The sequence below is a fragment of the Elephas maximus genome, chromosome 10, assembly GCF_024166365.1.
Source record: "Elephas maximus indicus isolate mEleMax1 chromosome 10, mEleMax1 primary haplotype, whole genome shotgun sequence".
Taxonomy (NCBI): domain Eukaryota; kingdom Metazoa; phylum Chordata; class Mammalia; order Proboscidea; family Elephantidae; genus Elephas; species Elephas maximus.
In genome coordinates, this window is record NC_064828.1 from 35,657,789 (window position 1) to 35,676,092 (window position 18,304).

The 18,304-nt window shown below is 48.9% G+C and overlaps 2 protein-coding genes across 3 annotated transcripts; one reads left to right on the forward strand and one right to left on the reverse strand.

Annotated features, from left to right (window-relative positions):
- Positions 1-2,417: 2,417 nt before the first annotated feature.
- On the reverse strand, positions 2,418-11,231 carry DHRS1 (dehydrogenase/reductase 1). Of its 2 annotated transcripts, none has more exons than XM_049898443.1 (9): positions 10,937-11,231; positions 10,183-10,355; positions 8,445-8,588; positions 8,221-8,300; positions 4,517-4,649; positions 4,058-4,204; positions 3,433-3,502; positions 3,001-3,081; positions 2,418-2,816 (listed from the first exon to the last, which is right to left on the reverse strand). In XM_049898443.1, exons 2-9 carry the CDS (start codon positions 10,330-10,332, stop codon positions 2,680-2,682), a joined length of 942 nt encoding a protein of 313 aa, XP_049754400.1. In that variant the 5' UTR covers positions 10,333-10,355; positions 10,937-11,231; the 3' UTR covers positions 2,418-2,679. The 2 variants fall into 2 exon arrangements, with proteins under 2 accessions (XP_049754400.1, XP_049754401.1); XM_049898444.1 differs by lacking the exon at positions 10,937-11,231 and adding an exon at positions 10,740-10,930.
- Positions 11,232-11,242: 11 nt separating this feature from the next.
- On the forward strand, positions 11,243-17,945 carry NOP9 (NOP9 nucleolar protein). The gene is made up of 10 exons (XM_049898442.1): positions 11,243-11,649; positions 11,850-12,296; positions 13,058-13,168; positions 13,413-13,554; positions 13,682-13,874; positions 15,991-16,131; positions 16,511-16,636; positions 16,773-17,009; positions 17,230-17,335; positions 17,674-17,945. Exons 1-10 carry the CDS (start codon positions 11,403-11,405, stop codon positions 17,829-17,831), a joined length of 1,908 nt encoding a protein of 635 aa, XP_049754399.1. The 5' UTR covers positions 11,243-11,402; the 3' UTR covers positions 17,832-17,945.
- The last annotated feature ends 359 nt before the right edge of the window (positions 17,946-18,304 follow it).

Below are 18,304 nucleotides of genomic sequence, written 5' to 3' on the forward strand. Positions count from 1 at the left end.
GGGTGGTAGCAGGATGAGGAAGAAAGAAGGGCAGCTCTGGCCCAGCTACCTCCCATTGATTTGTCCATTGGTCCCCAGATCCTGTGGGGCCCTCCTGCAGGCTTCTCATTCACCATACCTAAACCCCCACCCCAGTCACTTATATCGCCTAGCCACTCCCCTTTCCTGCCAGGCACCTCCCTCCCCACCCATGAGGCCAACAGGGCCTTCAGGATCCCATGTTAACTCCTCCTCAGTGACTTGTCCCTAAAGTTAGAACCTCAGATCCTGTTGATCCATCCCTACATCCATCACCCTTCCTGGTTAATGCAGGTCACAGCTGGCCAGAGCTCTCGTCCATGGGGACATCCTGGGGATAGAGCTCCCCAGCCTGACTTCTTTTAGCATCCCAACCCTTGGGTGGTTGCTCTAGACAGAGGAATCTCACTTCAGGTGTGACATGTGTCTCACAGCCGCAGTGTAAGTCTACTTCTGTGAGGAGACCAGGGCTGGGCAGGGCCGCTTGGGCTGGTTTCCTGCACGTTTGTACCACGGGGTCATTACTCTCCATTCTTTAAACTATTACCCTCTCTCTTACCCTCCCTGCTGGCTGAGTAGGGAAATTTCTGGTGATGGCAGCAGCTGCAATAAGGACTTGGGAAGTGCCATTACCTAACTTAGAACTGTGGAACACAAGGGCCAGAACAGGCTTGAAACAAACAAAGTTAATGTCAAGTCAATTCTGACTCATGTTGTTAGGTGCCATTGAGTCAGTTCCAACTCACAGTGACCCCATAAGGACAGAGTAGAACTGGCCCATAGGGTTTCCAAGGAGCGGCTGGTGGATTTGAATTCCCAACCTTTTGGTAAGCTGCCAATCTCTTAACCACTATACCACCAAGGCTCCAAAATAAGGTTTCTAAGGAGTGGCTGGTGGATTCAAACTGCCAAGCTCTTGATTAGCAGCCAAGCTCTGAACCACTGCACCACCATGGCGACCCTGTGTTTCAGAGTAGAACTGTTCTCCATAGGTTTTTCAATGGCTGTGACCTTTTGGAAGCAGATTGCCAGGTCTTTCTTCCGAGTTGCCTCTGGGTGGCTTTGAACTGCCAACCTTTCAGTTAGTTTGTGCCACCCAGGGACTCATAGAACAGACCTCAGAGATTGGAATATACAACTTCTCAGGTGGAAAGAGAGAGGCTCAGATTCATACATAGTCAAAGGTCTCCTCTGAATACGTTTAGATATTTGCTTGTACTGGCATAGACTCTCTGTGGCCACCCAGGAATATGGTAGCATTGGTTTCCTCTGGGTTGGGAACTGGTGGCTAGAGGGCAGGGATGGGAGAGAGACTCTTGACCCTTTTATATCTTTTAGATTCTGAGTCATGTGAATGTTGCCTATTAAAAAAGTAAAATGCAGAACAAAAATCTCTTTTCCATCCTTCCGTGGTCTCCTTTGGGGGATTAACCATTTTCAGGGGACTGGACAAGCCCCTTGCTTTACTCCAGTGGGGATGAGAGCACCTCAGCCAGCCTCTCATGTCCCACAAGCTGATGAGTGTTCCAGCAAGCATGCCACTGGAACAGTATATGGGGGCTGTCCCAACACAGCCACAGGAAGGCCACAGCTACTGCAGACACTGTGGGCAGCCTTGGGGAGCCTCAGCTCTTACCCTGCAGATTTACAAGAAGGGAGATGGTTGTTCTCTGCCCCTCTGATTTACAGCAGCCATCCATTACTTTGGATGGTCATCTAAACTGCTGATGACCATCCAAAGTAATAGTGTGTGGCTCATCTCTGGAACACACCTCATTGCCTTGACTCAGGCTGAGACAAGCACCTGAGCAGGAAAGGCAGCCCTAAAGGGCTCATGCAATCAGTTCCGCAGAAAGCAAATCAGGTGGTACTCCAATAGATAGCAAGGAAATGAGTGTCACTGCCATCAGGGGCTCCCCTTCCTCTCACTTGGATTTGGGCAGTATCTTTCTCCCAAAGGAGCCCTGGTGGTGTAGCGGTCAGCAGTTTGAATCCACCAGCCATTTGTTGGAAACCCTATGGGCAGTTCTACTCTGTCCTGTAGGGTCGCTATAAGTTGGAATCGAGTCGACAGCAACGGGCTTGGTTCGGTACGGTTTTTCTCCCAAATTCTAGGAAATCAAAAACACCCGGGAATCCACCCTTGCTTGATCAGCTGGAAGGCAGCAGGCATCTCTGGGGAGGGGGTGAGGAGTGAGGGGCAGGACAGAAGCACAAGACTGGGGTGTGCTCCTGCCTCAGGTTGTGGAGGCATGGGGAACAGCAGGAACAGGTCTGGAGGAAAGGGGTCTTGTCTCAGGGACAGAGTCCCTGAGAACCTAAATGTTTTGTACATCTTTGAGTCTTTCTTCTAAGTACTTAACGTTTTGTGGAGTACAACATCAGCAATCAAAAACATGTTGAAGAAGAAATGAGACCTTTATTTAGCCCCCAGGGCACATTTCAATTCAGAGGCAAAGAGTAAAATGTCGGGACAAGGAAAGCCAAGGCACAAAGAGGACCCGTAAGGGTACCCAAGGCTCACCAAGGACACACAACAGAGCCCTTCCCTTCATATCAAATCTGGGAGGTGAGAAAGGCTGCCTCGTTCCACTGAGATAGGCCAAACCACCCCGGCCTGGCTGAGGAGAGGTGCAGAGTAGTGATGTCAGGCCAGGAGCGTTAGAACTTGCTGGCATAGAGGGTCATAATCCACTTGGGCATGCGGAGGAAGCCGGGAAAGTAGGGGGCCAGCCAGCGCAGGCTGGGGACGTGGGTGAGAACAGACCTCACAGACAGATAGTCTTGGACGGGGCGGCCTGGGGACAATAGGAAGGAGAGGAGGATTAGACCCTTGTCTCCCACTTCTTGGACCCCAATCCTGGCTGAAGAAACTGAGTGGGATGTGAGGAAGGAAAGGGCAGGAAGAGAGTGAGGGAGAAAAAGCAAGCAGGGAACATGGGAGGAGAGGTCCAGGCTGGCTGCTGGGCCCAGAGCCCTCACCATCTATATCCCGAAGGCCGTAGCGTCGAGCGAGGTCACAGGATGGCAGCACCTTTCCACTCAGGCTCAGGATATCAGGGTCTGTGGGCACACACAGAGCTGGAGATGGCCCGGGAGTGGCACAGGGTGACAGGGTTTGGGCTCAACAGGACAGGGCACCACTGAGACAGACTCGGGACCGCAGGAGAATTGTTTCTTTCTGTTCCTAGGAAGGTTCTTGGGCCTCTGGCTCCTGGCCACAGTTCCTAGGAGCTAGTTCCTAAGGGTTCCAAACCTCACACTGGGAATTCTGACCCTTTGGCCCTCCAGAGGCCAAAGAAAAGAAGGGTTTACTCCTTAACCACCTCCTGAACCAGGACGCAGCACTGGCTGCCGCTGCCCTGCAGATCCTCCATGCCCTTTCCTGTAGCCAGTTGTCCCCAACCTCTTCACCTGTTGCCAAAGCCACAACACATTTGCCACTTAGTTCTGTGGTCTCCGCAGACGAGAAAACAGATCTGAACTGAAACACAGGACACAGATGTGAAGGGTTAATATCGAGTGCATTGCCCAAGTCTCCTTCCCCTTTCAGCTTCTATTCCAGGAAGAGAGAGGCCCTCCTCACTCCACCTGCTGGAGCCACTCCTCCCCCACACCCAAATGAGCCTGCACCTGGCACCAGGCCCACTGCCTTTCCTGAGTGGGAGGATCTGGGGGTGCTGACTAATGTCTGGACCTTCTGGTTGGTAGTTCAGTGTGGGGGTCAAGAGCACGGGCTTGGGAGCTTGACAGTCTTTCCATTCACCTAGTAAGCCTTTCCATTTATGACATACGTGACCTTGAGCAAGTTTCTTACCCTCTCTGAGTTTGTTTCTCCATCTGTAAAATGGAAATAATATCTCCCTTACAGGATTAAAGGAAATAGCTTGTGTTCAGGGCTCAGCCCTGCGCCTGGCCACCATGAGCACTCAATGAGCAGGAGTAGTTACTCTTGTCACTGTTGTTATTGCCTTGTCATTGCGGATGGAGGTGCTGCTTCCTCTGTACTCTCTGCCTCCTTCACCCTCCCTTTGCCAACCTGCTTGAACACAGGATCCACAGAAGAGTCCTCCTTGGCCATATGCTCCTTCACCAGTTCTGTCTGCACCAGCCCTGGCCACAGAGACACGTAGCTGACCCCGTGGCGCCGCAGCTCATGAGCACAGTCAGCAGCCAGCCTGTCACACTGTGAAGAAACAGAAGTAGGGTGGGCACCAGGGCACCTTCTTCTCCTACCCTCTCTGCTCCTCCTGGGGATGCCCCAGCCCCGTGCCCTTCCCAGGAGCCCTGAGGGCTTAGCTGTCCACCTTCCCCAGTGCAATGCTACTCTGGCCAGTGCAGAGGAGCCCAAGCAAAGCAACTGTCCATGGAAGGGCGGAGGGAAATGTGAAGGCCAGCCAGCCTTTTCAATCCAACCACCAGGGACTGTATCTCCTGAGCCATGGATAACATTACTGTGTCATCCCCCTCCTTGGCCTCCATGCCTCTGAGTGCTCACCGCAGCTTTGCCCACGCCATAGGGGACGCCGAAGGCATACTGCAGCCCCCCGAAGGAGGAGATGACCACGATAAGCCCCCGGCCAGCTGGTACCATCAGCCGCGCCCCATACACTGAGCACAAGTAGTGGCCTCTGGAAGAGGGGGTGGAGGAAGGAAGAGAAATTAACATTGCTCAGTGCTGGGCTGGAGCCCTGGTGGCCAGGGGTTAAGAGCTATGGCTGCTAACCAAAAGGTTGGCAGTTTGAATCCACCAGCTGCTTCTTGGAAACTTTATGGGGCAGTTCTACTCTGTCCTATAGGGTGGCTATGAGTCAAAATCGACTTGACGGCATCGGGTTTGGTTTTCGGTTTAGTGCTGGGGCACTGCAGCATCTCGACAGTGTCCTCTGCGCTCTACTGGCTGTTGTTGGCAGAGGGACGGCTGCAGACCTGGGAGATGGGGGCTGGAGGCCAGTTCTGAGGAAAACTGGCAAAAACCAACCAATGACAGATAAGAAATGATAATCTTTATAAGATATAATGGAATTAAAGTCACAGTAGCAATTACAAACATTAAAAAACCTCGGAGGGGGGGGACTTGAAAATCTATCTAGACTATACATGGAAAAAAAAAACTATAAAATTCAAGTGCAGATGTAATTTGTTTGATGATAAGAAGAATCAACATGTAAAACATCAGTTCTAATGAAGTCAACCCATACATTCAATGAAATCTTACATCTGTATCTTGAGAAAACATTTTGGAGGACTTGATAAAATAATTGAAAGCTCAATGAGAAGAATAAACTGTGAAAATAGCCAGGAAAACCCTGAAAAAAGGAATTTGCAGGTGGGTGAGGGGGATATGCCCCCCTCCCGTAACAAAATGTACAATAACGATACGGCAGTTAAAAGCATGCAGTGCTGGTATCGCGACAGATAAATCAACGAAAAAAAATAGGCCATAATTAGCTCCAAGTGTACATGAGCATTCAATGTATTATAAAGGCAGCGTTTCAAATCAGTGGGGAAAGATGGCTCATTCAATAAATCAATTCAGGAGGACTGGCTGGCCACGGAGCAGGGGTGGGGGAACACTGGCTCTCTACTTCACTTTTTACTTCAGAAGGAATTCTAAAAGGCTTAAGTATTTGGATATAAAAAGTGAAAGCACAAAAGTACTAACAGAAAACATGGGTGAGGGTGTTAATAAACTTGGGGTAGGGGGGACTTTTCTTAGCTTGACAGCAAGATAAACACTATAAAAGAAAAGACTGACAGATTTGACTTCCTAAAAGTAAAACATACATATACATACATGCGTATGTATGTACATATATACATACACAATCACAAACACACTTATACACAGAGTGTGGGGACAGCTTGCTTGCAAAAAATAAACACTAAATTGGGAGAAATGTTTATAAAACATATGTCAAAGGAATCTTGTTCTATAAAGATCTCTTATAAACTAGTGTGAAAAGATGAACGTAACAACACGAACGTCAGTTCATAGAAGAGCCAAGAAAGAGATAAAAAAACCCAAAACTCAACCTCACTAATTATTAAAGAAATGTTAATTAAAACCACCTGGAGATATTTTTGGCTTACTAGAGTTTTGACAAAGATTAAAAGCCTGATGATGTCTGGTCCTGCTGGGGACATGGGGGAAAGGATACTCCCCTTCATTATCATGAGATTGTAAATTGGTGGCGTTTTTTAAAGGGCAATTAATGTTTATGAAATCTTTAATCTTAATTTAATTAACTTTAATTTTTTGTCTCAAGAATTCCACTATTGGGGGTTGATGTAGAAATACTTGCTCAAATTTAAAGGCATCCAGGGCAGTATTATTTAATTGGAAAAATTAGAAACAACCCAATTGCTACAAATAAGGATTAACCCACTGCCCTCGAGTTGATTCCAACTCAGAGTGACCCTATAGGACAGTGTAGAACTGCTCCATAGGGCTTCCAAGGCTGTAAATCTTTATGGAAGCAGACTGCCACAGCTTCCTCCCACAGAGTGGCTGGTTGGTTTGAACCACCGACCTTTTGGTTAGCAGCCGAGTGCTAAACCACTGCACCATCAGGGCCCCAAATAAGGATTAGATAAATAAATTAGGCTACTCCCTCCCAATAGACTATTTTGTGGGTATTAAAACAAATGACAGATATTAATGTGAACAGACTATTAACAGTAGCTATCTTAGGGTAGGGAGGAAGGAATAGTGGTGAGAGAAATAAGATTATACAGATTTTTAGTTTGTGTTTTATATACACACACACACACATACATAATAAACAGGTTTGGTAATCAGAATAAACTTCTTTTGCCATGTGGAACAGTTATCAAAAAAAAAAAAACCTAAACCTGTTGCCGTCAAGTCGATTTCGACTCATAGCGACCCCCACGGGACAGAGTAAAACTGCCCACAGGGCTTCCAAAGAGCAGTTGGTGGATTCAAACTGCTAGCAGCCGTAGCTCACCTTAGCTTCTAACCACTGTGCCATCAGAGCTCCAGTTAGCACCCTCCAAATGAAAACAATAGAGAGTTACGGTTTCATAAAGAAAGCCCAGCCTAAGGTAATACAGAGGAAAGGCAGAGAGAGAGAGAGAGGAGAGAGAGAGAGAGGAGAGAGAGAGAGAGAGAGGAGAGAGAGAAGGCACCTCTCTTTGGAGGGTTACAGATGTGGGCACTGCCAATTTCCAGCTCGTTGGGTTTTCCTTCCTTGCTTCCGGGCTGACCATCCCCCTCTGTCCTCATAATCTTTCTTCGATTTTGGAAATAACAATCATATTCTATTTCTGCTTTTTTGGATTGCAGCCAAGAGTAGCAGAATTGGAGCCGTGGGTGTTCTTAATCACTTTATCACAGATTTGCAGATAATCTCTTGGTTACTCCCACATCCATCGAGTGTAGTTTAATTACCTGAGGGAGCAACATCATTCCAACAATAATAAATGGAGACATAAAACCAAAACCAGTTGCTACTGAGTCGATTCCAACTCATGGAGCCCCCACGTGTGTCAAAGTAGAACTGTGTTCCTTGAAGTTTTCAGTGGCTGACTTTTTGGAAGTAGATCACTAGGCCTTTTTTGGGGGCACCTCTGGGTGTACTCCAATCTCCCATCTTCTGGTGAACAGCCAAGTGCATTACCCATTTGCACCACCCAGGGACTCAGGCTGAGTCAATTCTGAATGTTGTGTTTTCCCTCACTCCTGTGTCCGATAGATGTGGACCCCATGACAACCGTGCCCTCTCTAGGTGATCTGGGAGCATCCATGCCTGTGGGTTGGGAGTGAGGATGTGGAAGGGGAGGACTGGCACTCACTTTTTCTTATTCATCTTGATCTAAAACAAAACCATTTTTGAAAATACAAACCACGGGTGGTACGCATTACTGAGGGAAGGAGGCTCCTTCTCAGTCACAGAGCTGGATGGGCAGGAGAGAGGTCAAGGGCTTGTTCGGATGAAGATTATTGACAGAAACAAGGCAAAAGTTGACATTCCCAGGTATAGACTCCCTGGGAGGAATGTCTCCAGAGGTAAGTGGTGCAAATGGGACAGAAAGGAGGAGATGGGGGCAGGGAGGGGGAGAGGCTGGAAGGAAAAGGAGAGGAGGGCTTATGGGGAAAGGCCCTAGCCCTGAGCCCTCGGCCTGGCTAAGTGAGTAAGGGAGCCTGGGCCCTTGTAGTGGGGCAAGGGGGACACCCACCTAAGTCCAACATTGTTAATGTCATCCCATACGGAGGCAGGGCTTTCCCAGAATGCTTTATTCATGTTGTTGAAGATCACCTGGAAGGCATGGGGAGGGCGATGATCTGAAGGGAGGAAGGTATGAGGGGCTGGGTAATGGAAGGGACAATGAGTGGGGATGAGGACTCAGGAGTCAAAGGGGGAGGTCAGAAGCATGGAGCTGGGATCAGAGTTCAAAGGTACCTGGACCCCGGCATAGGCGTTGTTGACGAGCACATCCAGACGCCCATGCTGCTCCCGGTCCACCTGCTCAAACAGACTCTGCACTTCGCTCTCCTGGCTTGAATCGCACACCACGGGCACGCACCGGCCCCCATTGGATTGCGCCTGGAAGGTACAGACGGGCTATAAGCTCACAGTCACACATGAGTATGAGACATTAATGCAACTCCCCGCTGACCCAAAGTGGGCTTGGGAGCTGAGAAGCCAATCACAGAAACCATAGCTAGCAAGTGAAGGGCCACGTCAGGTAATACCGCCCCCTGGTGTCTGAGGAGTTTCAGGACTGATAGTCCCACCTCACTCCCTAGGACCCAGGGCCAGGTGGACTGGGATCCCATGCTTAAAGTGAACATTTACTGAGGCTTATATGCAAGGCATTGTGCTTTGAGGACAAATAAGGTGTGGAAAGTTCTCTAGAGAAACAAGTATCCTTTCCTTGTCCTTGGTCATTGCCATCACTCATGCCCTTAGCACCTACCCTTTACCATACACCATAGAAGCACCATACAATTCTAGCCTTCTTACTCTCACTCCATCTCTCTTCCTTGGAGAAATCAAATCTCTTAGGCATGAACTATTTCTACTTCCCATTCTGCCTTATCCTCTACAAATGTACCCTATCCTCCAACTTCAGAGGAAGAAGGGTGACTTATTCAAGGACAATCCCCTTATCCTCCTGACACATGCTCTGGATTTCACCTCTTACCTTCTTGTCTGAACTGCTGCAATGCCTCCTGACTGCTCACCTGACCTCCAGTCTTTCTGTCCTAAATGAATTCTACATACTACAGCCACTGTGAACTATCTACAACACAGATCTGGCCATCGTGTTATTCTGTTTAACATCTTCCAACTGGATCCCCATCTCTTCAAGATAAAGTCAAAGTTCTCTACCAGGGCCTTCCAAGACCCATTCTCTGCTTCCTCTCCACCCTCTCGCCCACCAACTCCTCCCTTGCATTTTCATGCTCTGGCATTATTTCCCACAACAGCCACACTCTTTCACCACTGTCGCTCTGTTTATGTAGCTCCCTTTGTTGGAATGCTTTTCCTAACTTTCCTTACCTGACTCTTACCTTTTAAGACTCAGTTTAAAAACCATCTCCTCCAGGGCCTCTGGGCACACCCCCATGTATCTCCATGCTCCTCCTCTGCACTCCAAAACATTCTATGCACATCCTCCTCTTATCACTTACCATATTCACATTACATTGCAATGATCAGTTTCTGCATCTGACTTTCTGTTGAACTTTATCTTTTAAGAGCAGAGACTATATGTGAGTAATCTTGGTAACTCCAGTCTTTTTCCCAGTGCCTGGCAAACCATAGGCACCCAAATATTTATCCCACTGAGCTCTAGTAGGGAAGTCTGACTTGCAAATGAAAACGGACACTTCAATAAACTCTTGCCTAACATAGAGGAAAGCACAGGTCCACAATCCTTATATTGCAATTCCAAAATCCCCCATGGGCTTGATCAGAAAGTTTTTCTCATAAAACTCACTTGGTGGCAAAACCTGACCTGACTCGAAGTAATTTACGGTGTTTAACTAGCCCATATTGAGTAAGTATTCCTGTTTTGCTGAAGGCTACTACGGTTTTGGGTAATGAATTAAGGGAGGACTGGAGAAGGAATGGTTAACGGGAAAGGCTCCCCTCAGGTGGTTTGTGCCACTGTGGTCCCAGTAGAAGTGCTCACCTCCTGAGCAGTGGCCCGGAGTGTGTCCAGATGGCGGCCAGTGATGTAAACTGTGGCTCCTGCTTGGCAGAGTTGCAAAGCAATGCCGCGGCCGATACCCCTAGAGGCACCGGTTACCACACACACTTGGCCCTTCATGGGAGCTGCCATGACTCAGCAGCAAAGGGGAAAAACTGCGGAAGCAAGGACTTGCTCTGAGGGAAGCTACAGATTGTGTGTGGAGGGGGGACCCCAACTGGGGCAGGAAGGGGGAGCAAAGATTGGGATCCTATGAAGGGAGAGGAGAAATTTTAGAGGGGGCCACTGAGTGGGGGCCTCAGGGCAGGCCTTGCTGTCCCTCTTGGGAGCCCTGGTGGCGTAGTGGTTAAGAGCTATGGCTGCTAACCAAACGGTCGGCAGTTCGAATCCACCAGCTGCTCCTTGGAAACCCTAAGGAGCAGTTCTACTCTGTCCTATAAGGTCGCTATGAGTCGAAATCGACTCGACGGCAACGGTTTTTTTTGGTTTTGGGGAGTGAAGAAGGGGGCATGTGGAGCTATCCAGGATTTGACACCTACTGGGACCCACTGAATGGGGACGACGGGGTGGGGGGTTCTCAAGGCGGCTCCTCAATGAGCGTTCACGCAGAGTCCTTCGCTTTCTGGTGCTGTGGCCCCTGATCTGGCTCAGTCCCGCCGAGCCCAGGGTGAGGCTTGTCGGGGGTGAGCGCGAGGCCTGGGTGCTCTCAGCCGAGTGGGGAGCTTGCGCCCCTTACCTGCCGCCTGTGCACCCGACGCAGTCCTCGCGGCGTCTAGCTCGCCACACCTGCAGCTCCTGATCTTTGATTCCAGCCCAGGGTTCAGGACCACGTGACTAGGGCTCTGGCAGGGTAAAGCGCTGGGGTGGAAGTCTGGGTTCCTGCTGGAGTCCAGCAGGTAACACGGAGGGAGGGCTTAGGAGGACAGAGGGCCGCGGGGTGAAGGCCAAGAATCGGTTGCAGTTTAACCCGGAGGTCTGGATCTCGGGCTGAGGGGACGGAGCCCTGAGGTGGGTTTGGGACAAGCAAACGGGGGCGGGGCTACCCGGAGGACACACCCACGACTTCCGGGCTGGAGGCCGTCGCGGGGCTATGACGCATTACGCCGCAGCCTGAGTGCGTCGGCGTGCATAAACTCGTTCTATCTCCGGGAGACTCTAGGCGGCTAAGGCAGCTTTCAGAGCCGAAACCCGTCGGAGCACCCATGGGGCTGGGTCCGCGCTCTCCCCAGAAGACAGGGCGCCGGTTCCCAGGTGGCGGCAAACGGCGGCGTGAGGCCAAGGGGTCGAGTCGCCCCCCGCCAAGCCGCGAGCCTGAACCCCGCCCCCCTCGGGGCGGGGGCTCGGGGCCGGCTATTAATGCGCACCTCCACCTGAGCCCCGAAGCTTTGGGATATTTCCGCCGGGCGCTCTCGGCGCTGAAAGAGGCTCCCGAGACCGGGGAAGAACGAGGTAAGGAGCAGCTTCGGCGTGGATCCAAGAGAGATTACCATTTGGGCAAAAAATCCGGGACAGGCAAGGAGATTTGTGGGGGTCCCTGCAGCGTCGGGGCTTAAGTTTCATCTCCCATCTCCTCCTCTTCACTTCTCACCCCTTGGTTGAGTTGATGGAACATAACCTTATCTTTCAGCTTTCCCGAACTTTCTTTTCAGAGCTAATGGTGCAGAATGTACTGAAGGAGGTAGAGGCTCAGGCCCTGGCTCTGGCCACAAACAGGTCTGGCAGTGAGATGCTACAAGAACTGTTGGAGTTCAGTCCCTTGAAACCTCTGTGTCGAGTATGGGCTGCCCTACGCCCCACCTTGCGCTTTGTGGCCTGTCATCGGTGCGGGGTCCATGTATTGCAAAGTGCTCTGCTGCAGTTGCCTCGATTGCTGGGGAGCCCTGCAGTGGAGGAGGAGGAGGAAGAGGATGGAAAGGATGGTCCTTTGGAGACCCTGGAGGAGCTGGTCCTGGGACTAGCAGCTGAGGTGTGTGATGACTTTCTTTTCTACTGTGGAGACACATATGGCAGCTTCGTGGTCAGAACTCTGCTGCAAGTGTTAGGAGGTACTCTCCTGGAATCTGAGAGAGCCAGGCCCCGTGGATCCCAATCATCTGGTAAGTGTTACAGGAGAGGGAAATGGACATAGAGAGAATGAGAGTTTAGGAAGTTCAGAAGGAATGAGTAAGCAGAAGAGTAAGTCTTTAGGGGGGGAGTTTGGCCGTAATGAATTATCGGAGAAATCAGGACAGGGTTTAGCAGGCCAAAGATTAGTGTGTGCCAAGGCCCAGGGGGGTGATTCATATAGAGCAATGGATGTCAGACTTTTTTTTAAACCACAATCCACAGCATGAAAAAAAAAATTTCTTTAACACGACTCAACATACATGTATGTATATATATACATGTTGGATTCAGGTAGAAGTTCAGGAAACAATACCCTTACTACATGCAGTCCACTTGCATATTTTTGTTTCTTTCTTGTTTTTATTTCTGTCCTATTCCATTAAAAAATGCTGGTTGAGATCCACTAAATTGATTTCATGTTACACTCATAGGCTGTGACCTACATTTTGAAAAACTCTGAGAAATAAGGTTAGGGAATTTAGACGAGGCCTGATTTTGGAACACCTTGAATACCTGGTTGAGGAGTTTGGACTATCTCCTATGGACCATGGGGGAGTTGGTTGAAGTTTTTTAGAAAAACTTAAATAGAAATGTAGTCTCAGTTGTGTCATCCAGATGAGAAGAGACATTCAAATATACCACATATGTTCAGTGTCCCCAAGCTGAATCCTTGTTTATCAGTGGAATTCATCTCCCTCCAGGATGACAGTTTGTGATCTCACCACTGTGCATGTTCTCCATCTTCCTCCAGAAACGCGAAGGGCCCCGGCGTGGGAATGTAAGCCAACTGATTTTGAGGTCCCTGAAATCTTCTTGAATTGCCTTCAGGACTTGAGCTCTTGCTTTCTGAAGGACATTGCTGGTAAGGAGCAAAGTAGGAGAGGGCTCTATAATTTACTTTTCTAGAAGTGTTTACTTTCAAACAAGGCCCTTCCTTAGATCAGCCTCATTCATCTTCTGAAACCTGATCCTGTTTGATACTGCAAAGCACTCTGTAAAGACTTTATGTCCATGGTCCCTTGTACCTTGTTGCCTAAAGTTTGAGGTTGTACAGGTCATCTGGAGTTGAAGAAAGCTGCTTTTATTATTTCTGCCTTCTCCCACAGTGTTTATCACTGACAAAGTTTCCAGCTTCTGCTTTCAAGTGGCCTTACAGATCTTACACCGCAAACTGCCCCAGCTTTGTGCCCATCTCTGCAGTGCTGTGATTGGCTATCTGAGTGCTCGCAATTCCTCAGCAGATGGCAGGTACGGTTGGGGTTTCAGAATCAACCACGGTTGGTGGGGCTGTGTAAAACGAATGGGGTGATGTGACGCAATTGCATTTTGGATGAAGTAGAATTAACATGCTTGATCTCTTTCTTGTTGTCTCCAGTCCTCTACTTCTGTTTCTGCGGGATCAGACGAGCTCCAGACTCCTGGAGCAGGTGCTACTGGTGTTGGAGCCCCCAAGGCTCCAGAACCTCTTTGAGGATCATTTCCAGGGGCAGCTGCAGACCCTGGCTGCACATCCCATTGCCAACTTCCCTTTGCAGCGCCTGCTGGATGCTATCACAACCCCTGACCTGGTGAGTCAGGAACAGGGCTGGGTCTGTTTCTATACTCTTGTTTCTGCTAGTTCATGTTCACGGAGCCTTGTTTTATTGTGGACCTGCCTCCTTTCCTCTGATGGTGTGCTGGCCATTGCTCTTAAAAAGTTAGTCCTATGAACTTCCCAGACTTTGGATGAAGGCGCATTCTTCCCAGAGGGGATTTGTGTTGGCTTCTTTCAGGTGCCAGAAGGCACTAACAACAGGAAACCAGCTTAATCAAAGTTTAAGCCTACCAGCCTCTGGGTACTTGGCTACAAACCCCTGTGAGCACTAGGGCTGCTGCCACAGTGTCTCTCTTCCTTTGCTGGGTTTGGAATTGGGGCGGTAGGGCAGGTTTAATTCTGGTTCTCCCATACAGTGAGAGTATGACCATCTAAAGTGCCCTCCCAATGTGAGATGGCACCTTTAAGATTGCCCACTCGTCATCTGGGGTCATGAACACTAGCAAGTGGCCATCTAAGATGTAGAAATTGGTCTCAACCCACCTGGAGCAAAGGAGAATGAAGAACACCAAAGACAGAAGGTATTTATGAGCCCAAGAGACAGAGAGGGCCACATAAACCAGAGACTACATCAGCCTGAGACCAGAAGAACTAGATGGTGCCTGGCTACAACCAATGACTGCCCTGACAGGGAACACAACAAAGAACCTCTGAGGGAGCAGGAAGGAAGTGGGATGCAGACCTCAAATTCTGGTAAAAAGACCAGACTTAATGGTCTGACTGAGACTAGAAGGACCCCGGAGGTCATGGTCCCCAGACCTTCTGTTAGCCCAAGACAGGAACCATTCCCAAATCCATCTCTTCAGACAGGGATTGGACGGAACTATGGGATAGAAAGTGATACTGGTGAGGAGTGAGCTTCTTGGATCAAGTAGACACATGAGACTATGTGGGCATCTCCTGTCTGGAGGGGAGATGAGAGGGCAGAGGGGGTCAGAAGCTGGCTGAATGGACATGAAAACAGTGGAGAGAAGGAGTGTGCCGTCTCATTAGGGGGAAAGCAACTAGGAGTATATAGCAAGGTGTACATGAATTTTTGCATGAGATTGACTTGATTTGTAAACTTTCTCTTAAAGCACAATAAAAAAAAAAAAGAAAAAAAGGCCTACTTGTGCTGGGCCTTGTCCAGCCAAACCAAAGTCCTGACATTGGCAAGTGCTCTGAGAGCAAAAGAAGTGTTAGCGCGCCTGCATTCCCCACACCTCTCTGGTTGCAGAGTTGGCCTGACAGTTCAGAACTAGGTCTTCGTTGCTTCCTCTCTCCACTTTAATATCGTTACTTTGAACAGAAACAAACTTTTTAATAAATGTCTTGTATCTTGATTGTATTGTTGGCTATCGGGGTATGTAACTTTGTCAAAACTGATTAAAATGTACACTTAAAATGGATGTATTCAAGTGTATACCTGGAATGAGTTGATTTGTAATACTAGAATTTTTTTTTTTTCTGTGTGTAGCATAGACAGAAAATAGAGCAGCAGTTTGGAAACGGGTAGTGGTGATGTTTGCACAACACGATGACCAAAAAATAAAACAAAAATGAAAGAAAGAGCAGCAAAAATAAGAAAATACAAATGAACAAAAAATTAAAAAACTTACCAGCATCGTATTCTTATCATACTGGTTATTTTTGTGTTATATAAAACACTGTATGTTTTTGCTAATCATTTCTATGTATTTTTACCAAATTGAGATTACTTTTATGTTATTTTATAATTTGCTATTTTGAATATCAATCTCTACCTTCTATAGCAGTAAGTTTTCATCTTTGTAATATCCAGTCCATATTCAAATTGCCTACTTGTCCCAGGAATGTCCTTGTCCAAATTAGGGTCTTGCCTTAGTTGTAAATCTTTTCATTACATTTAAGTCTCTTCAAATCTAGAACAGTCTCCTTTCTTTCTTTTTATTCTTTTATGACACTGACATAGAAGAGACTGGGTTAGCTGGCTTGTTTTCATTGCTTTCGAGGCAATGCTTTTTATGTTTTATCAAGCATTTTTAGTTGTTTTCAGCAGGGGGATTTCGCTGAATAACTTATCCTGCCATTGCCAGAATGCCAAAGAGTCTTCATCCCATGTCTTCCCCCAGCTGTCCTCTGTGTTCGAGGAGCTAAGCCCTGCCCTGGAAGCTGTGCTGGCTCAGGGCCACCCAGGAGTAGTCGTCGCCCTGGTGGGGGCCTGCCGCAGAGTTGGGGCCCACCAAGCCCAGGTCCTGCAGCTGTTGTTGAAGGTGAGTGTCACCTACAACCCAGTTATGGCCTCAGTCCAAATTCTGCCTATTCAGAATTATCTAATCATCAGTCGTTCTTCTAATGAACTCAAGAGGTCTGCAGGGAAAAATGAGACAAGAAGCCATCTTACAGCCCTGGAATGAAAATTGTCTCCCAGAAATGAGAGAGAAGGTTATTTAAAGAAGAATTGTTTATTCGATCTCTGTTATGTGTACAGAGGCTCTGGATACAGCAAGGCAGATGAGCTCGTGCCCTCATAGAGCTTACATTCTTGTGGAGTTAGGCGTTCTTAACTTCTCTTGAAAGCTTTCCCCTGTCTAGAAAGTCTGGCTTAGGGATGGGTCAGTTCTCAGACCCATGTTTTGTCTCCCTGTCTAGGCATTCCACTGTGCAGAGCCCTCATCCCGGCATGTGGCCTGTGTGCCTCTCTTTGCCACTTTGGTGGCTTATGAGGTATACTATGGACTAGCAGAGGAGGAAGAAACAGCGCCCTCGGAGCACCAGGTGAACTAGGGGAGAGGCCGAGTCACTGACTCATTGGGAAGCCCCTCACTCCTGACCTCATCTAGGTAGAGATGGCATTGTCCTAGGCATGGGCTCATTCTTCTGATTTGGTGACTGCCTCCTAATGTCCTGCCAGGTGGAAATGGCCACAGCTAGGCCCCTGGGGGAAGTGACAGTCCCAGGGTCTCTACTGCTCCAGCATCTGCTGCACTTCTCCACCCCTGGCCTTGTGCTTCGAAGTCTGGGTGCCTTGACGGGGCCACAACTCCTGGCTCTGGCCCAGAATCCTGCTGGCTCCCACGTGCTCGATGCTGTTCTGACCAGCCCGTCTGTGACCCGCAAGCAGCGTCGCCGTTTGCTGCAGACTCTAAAGGTTAGACTCTAGCTTCTGCCTTGCCTTCCTCACCTCCATTGATTCAGAGACTGTGAGCTTCCCCTGAGGCGATACCTTCAGAATCAGAGGATATGTAGTTTTAGGCTGTTTTGACCCAGTCTCTAAACTCTTGAAATTTCAGTACTTCTCCCTCACCCACTATAACACCATTTTCTTGGACTGCCCTAGAGAGACCTACCTCTTGCTTGTCTCAATGCAGGGACAATACGTGGCCCTGGCCTGTAGTCGCCATGGCAGCCGTGTGCTAGATGCCATCTGGAGTGGAGCAGCCTTGGGAGCCCGGAAGGAAATTGCTGCTGAGCTGGGTGAGTACTAGAGCCTCTCTTTGACTTATCGGTACTTTTCCAGGTAGATGGATGGTTGGGAGTGGACTTAAATTCAGCGGAGACTGCAGGTCCAAAGGGTGGTCTGGGCCGTGGGTTCTTAGCAGTCTGATCTGTCCTTTCCTCTGCTGTTGTGCAGCCCTGCATTCCCACCCTTCCTCTCCACGTGTGTTCTGTGGATAGAGAAGTATTAGCTGTATCTTAGAGGCAGGCCCAGGATCAAGGGAAAATGGGGGGACCGTCACCCATGTAGAATCTGTTTTCAAGCATGGGTGGGTGACTGCGTGATGATACTGAACATGGAGTGGTTCCCTTTGCAGGAGAGCGGAACCAAGAGCTGATAAGAGACCCTTTTGGCCACCATGTGGCTCGAAACGTGGCCTTGACTACCTTCCTGAAGCGGCGAGAGGCTTGGGAACAGCAGCAGGGGGCAGTGGCCAAGCGGCGGCGGGTCCTGAACTCAATACTTGAAGACTGAAGCCTTTGGACCTGGGACTGGGTGTTGATGGGGGAGGGGGAAAGGGAGTGTCTATCCCATCTCTTTCCTGATTTTAATTGGAGTCAAAAGTCTTATTGGTAAATATTTTTATATTTTTATTAGAAATGTTTTTGTTATTTTTGGGGGGGGAGAGTACAAAGAAATAGAGATTTCAAGGTAAAGTCATAAGGGGCTCTCTTTAGTGTGTTGGGCAGCTTAGGGACGGGATGGGAGATGTTGGTAAGGAATCCAGATACAGTAGCAGTCAGGGTGGGATCAACATGTTTGGGGGCAGGTCTGTAGCCTTCAGGGTAAGCGGGAGGCTGGAAATATGGCTGGGAGGGGGCAGCATTCTTCAGGAAAGGGTGTGGGCTGAGGGTCTAAGGCTTTGAGCTGATGACTTCTGCCACGATGGGTCAGCAGACGGGCTGTCTGATAAATTACCCTAGCCTGCACTGTCTGCCCTGGTCCAG

Excerpts from the sequence above, each read along its gene's own strand:
- DHRS1 (XM_049898443.1), bottom strand. The coding sequence starts at position 10,332 with ATGGCAGCTCCCATGAAGGGCCAAGTGTGTGTGGTAACCGGTGCCTCT. Across the intron at positions 8,589-10,182 it reads TCCGGGCCACTGCTCAGGAG|GCGCAATCCAATGGGGGCCG; the intron begins GTGAGCACTTCT and ends TGTACCTTCCAG. Across the intron at positions 2,817-3,000 it reads CGGCCTTCGGGATATAGATG|GCCGCCCCGTCCAAGACTAT; the intron begins GTGAGGGCTCTG and ends TATTGTCCCCAG.
- NOP9 (XM_049898442.1), top strand. The coding sequence starts at position 11,403 with ATGGGGCTGGGTCCGCGCTCTCCCCAGAAGACAGGGCGCCGGTTCCCA. Across the intron at positions 12,297-13,057 it reads CCGTGGATCCCAATCATCTG|AAACGCGAAGGGCCCCGGCG; the intron begins GTAAGTGTTACA and ends ATCTTCCTCCAG. Across the intron at positions 16,637-16,772 it reads CAGCGCCCTCGGAGCACCAG|GTGGAAATGGCCACAGCTAG; the intron begins GTGAACTAGGGG and ends ATGTCCTGCCAG.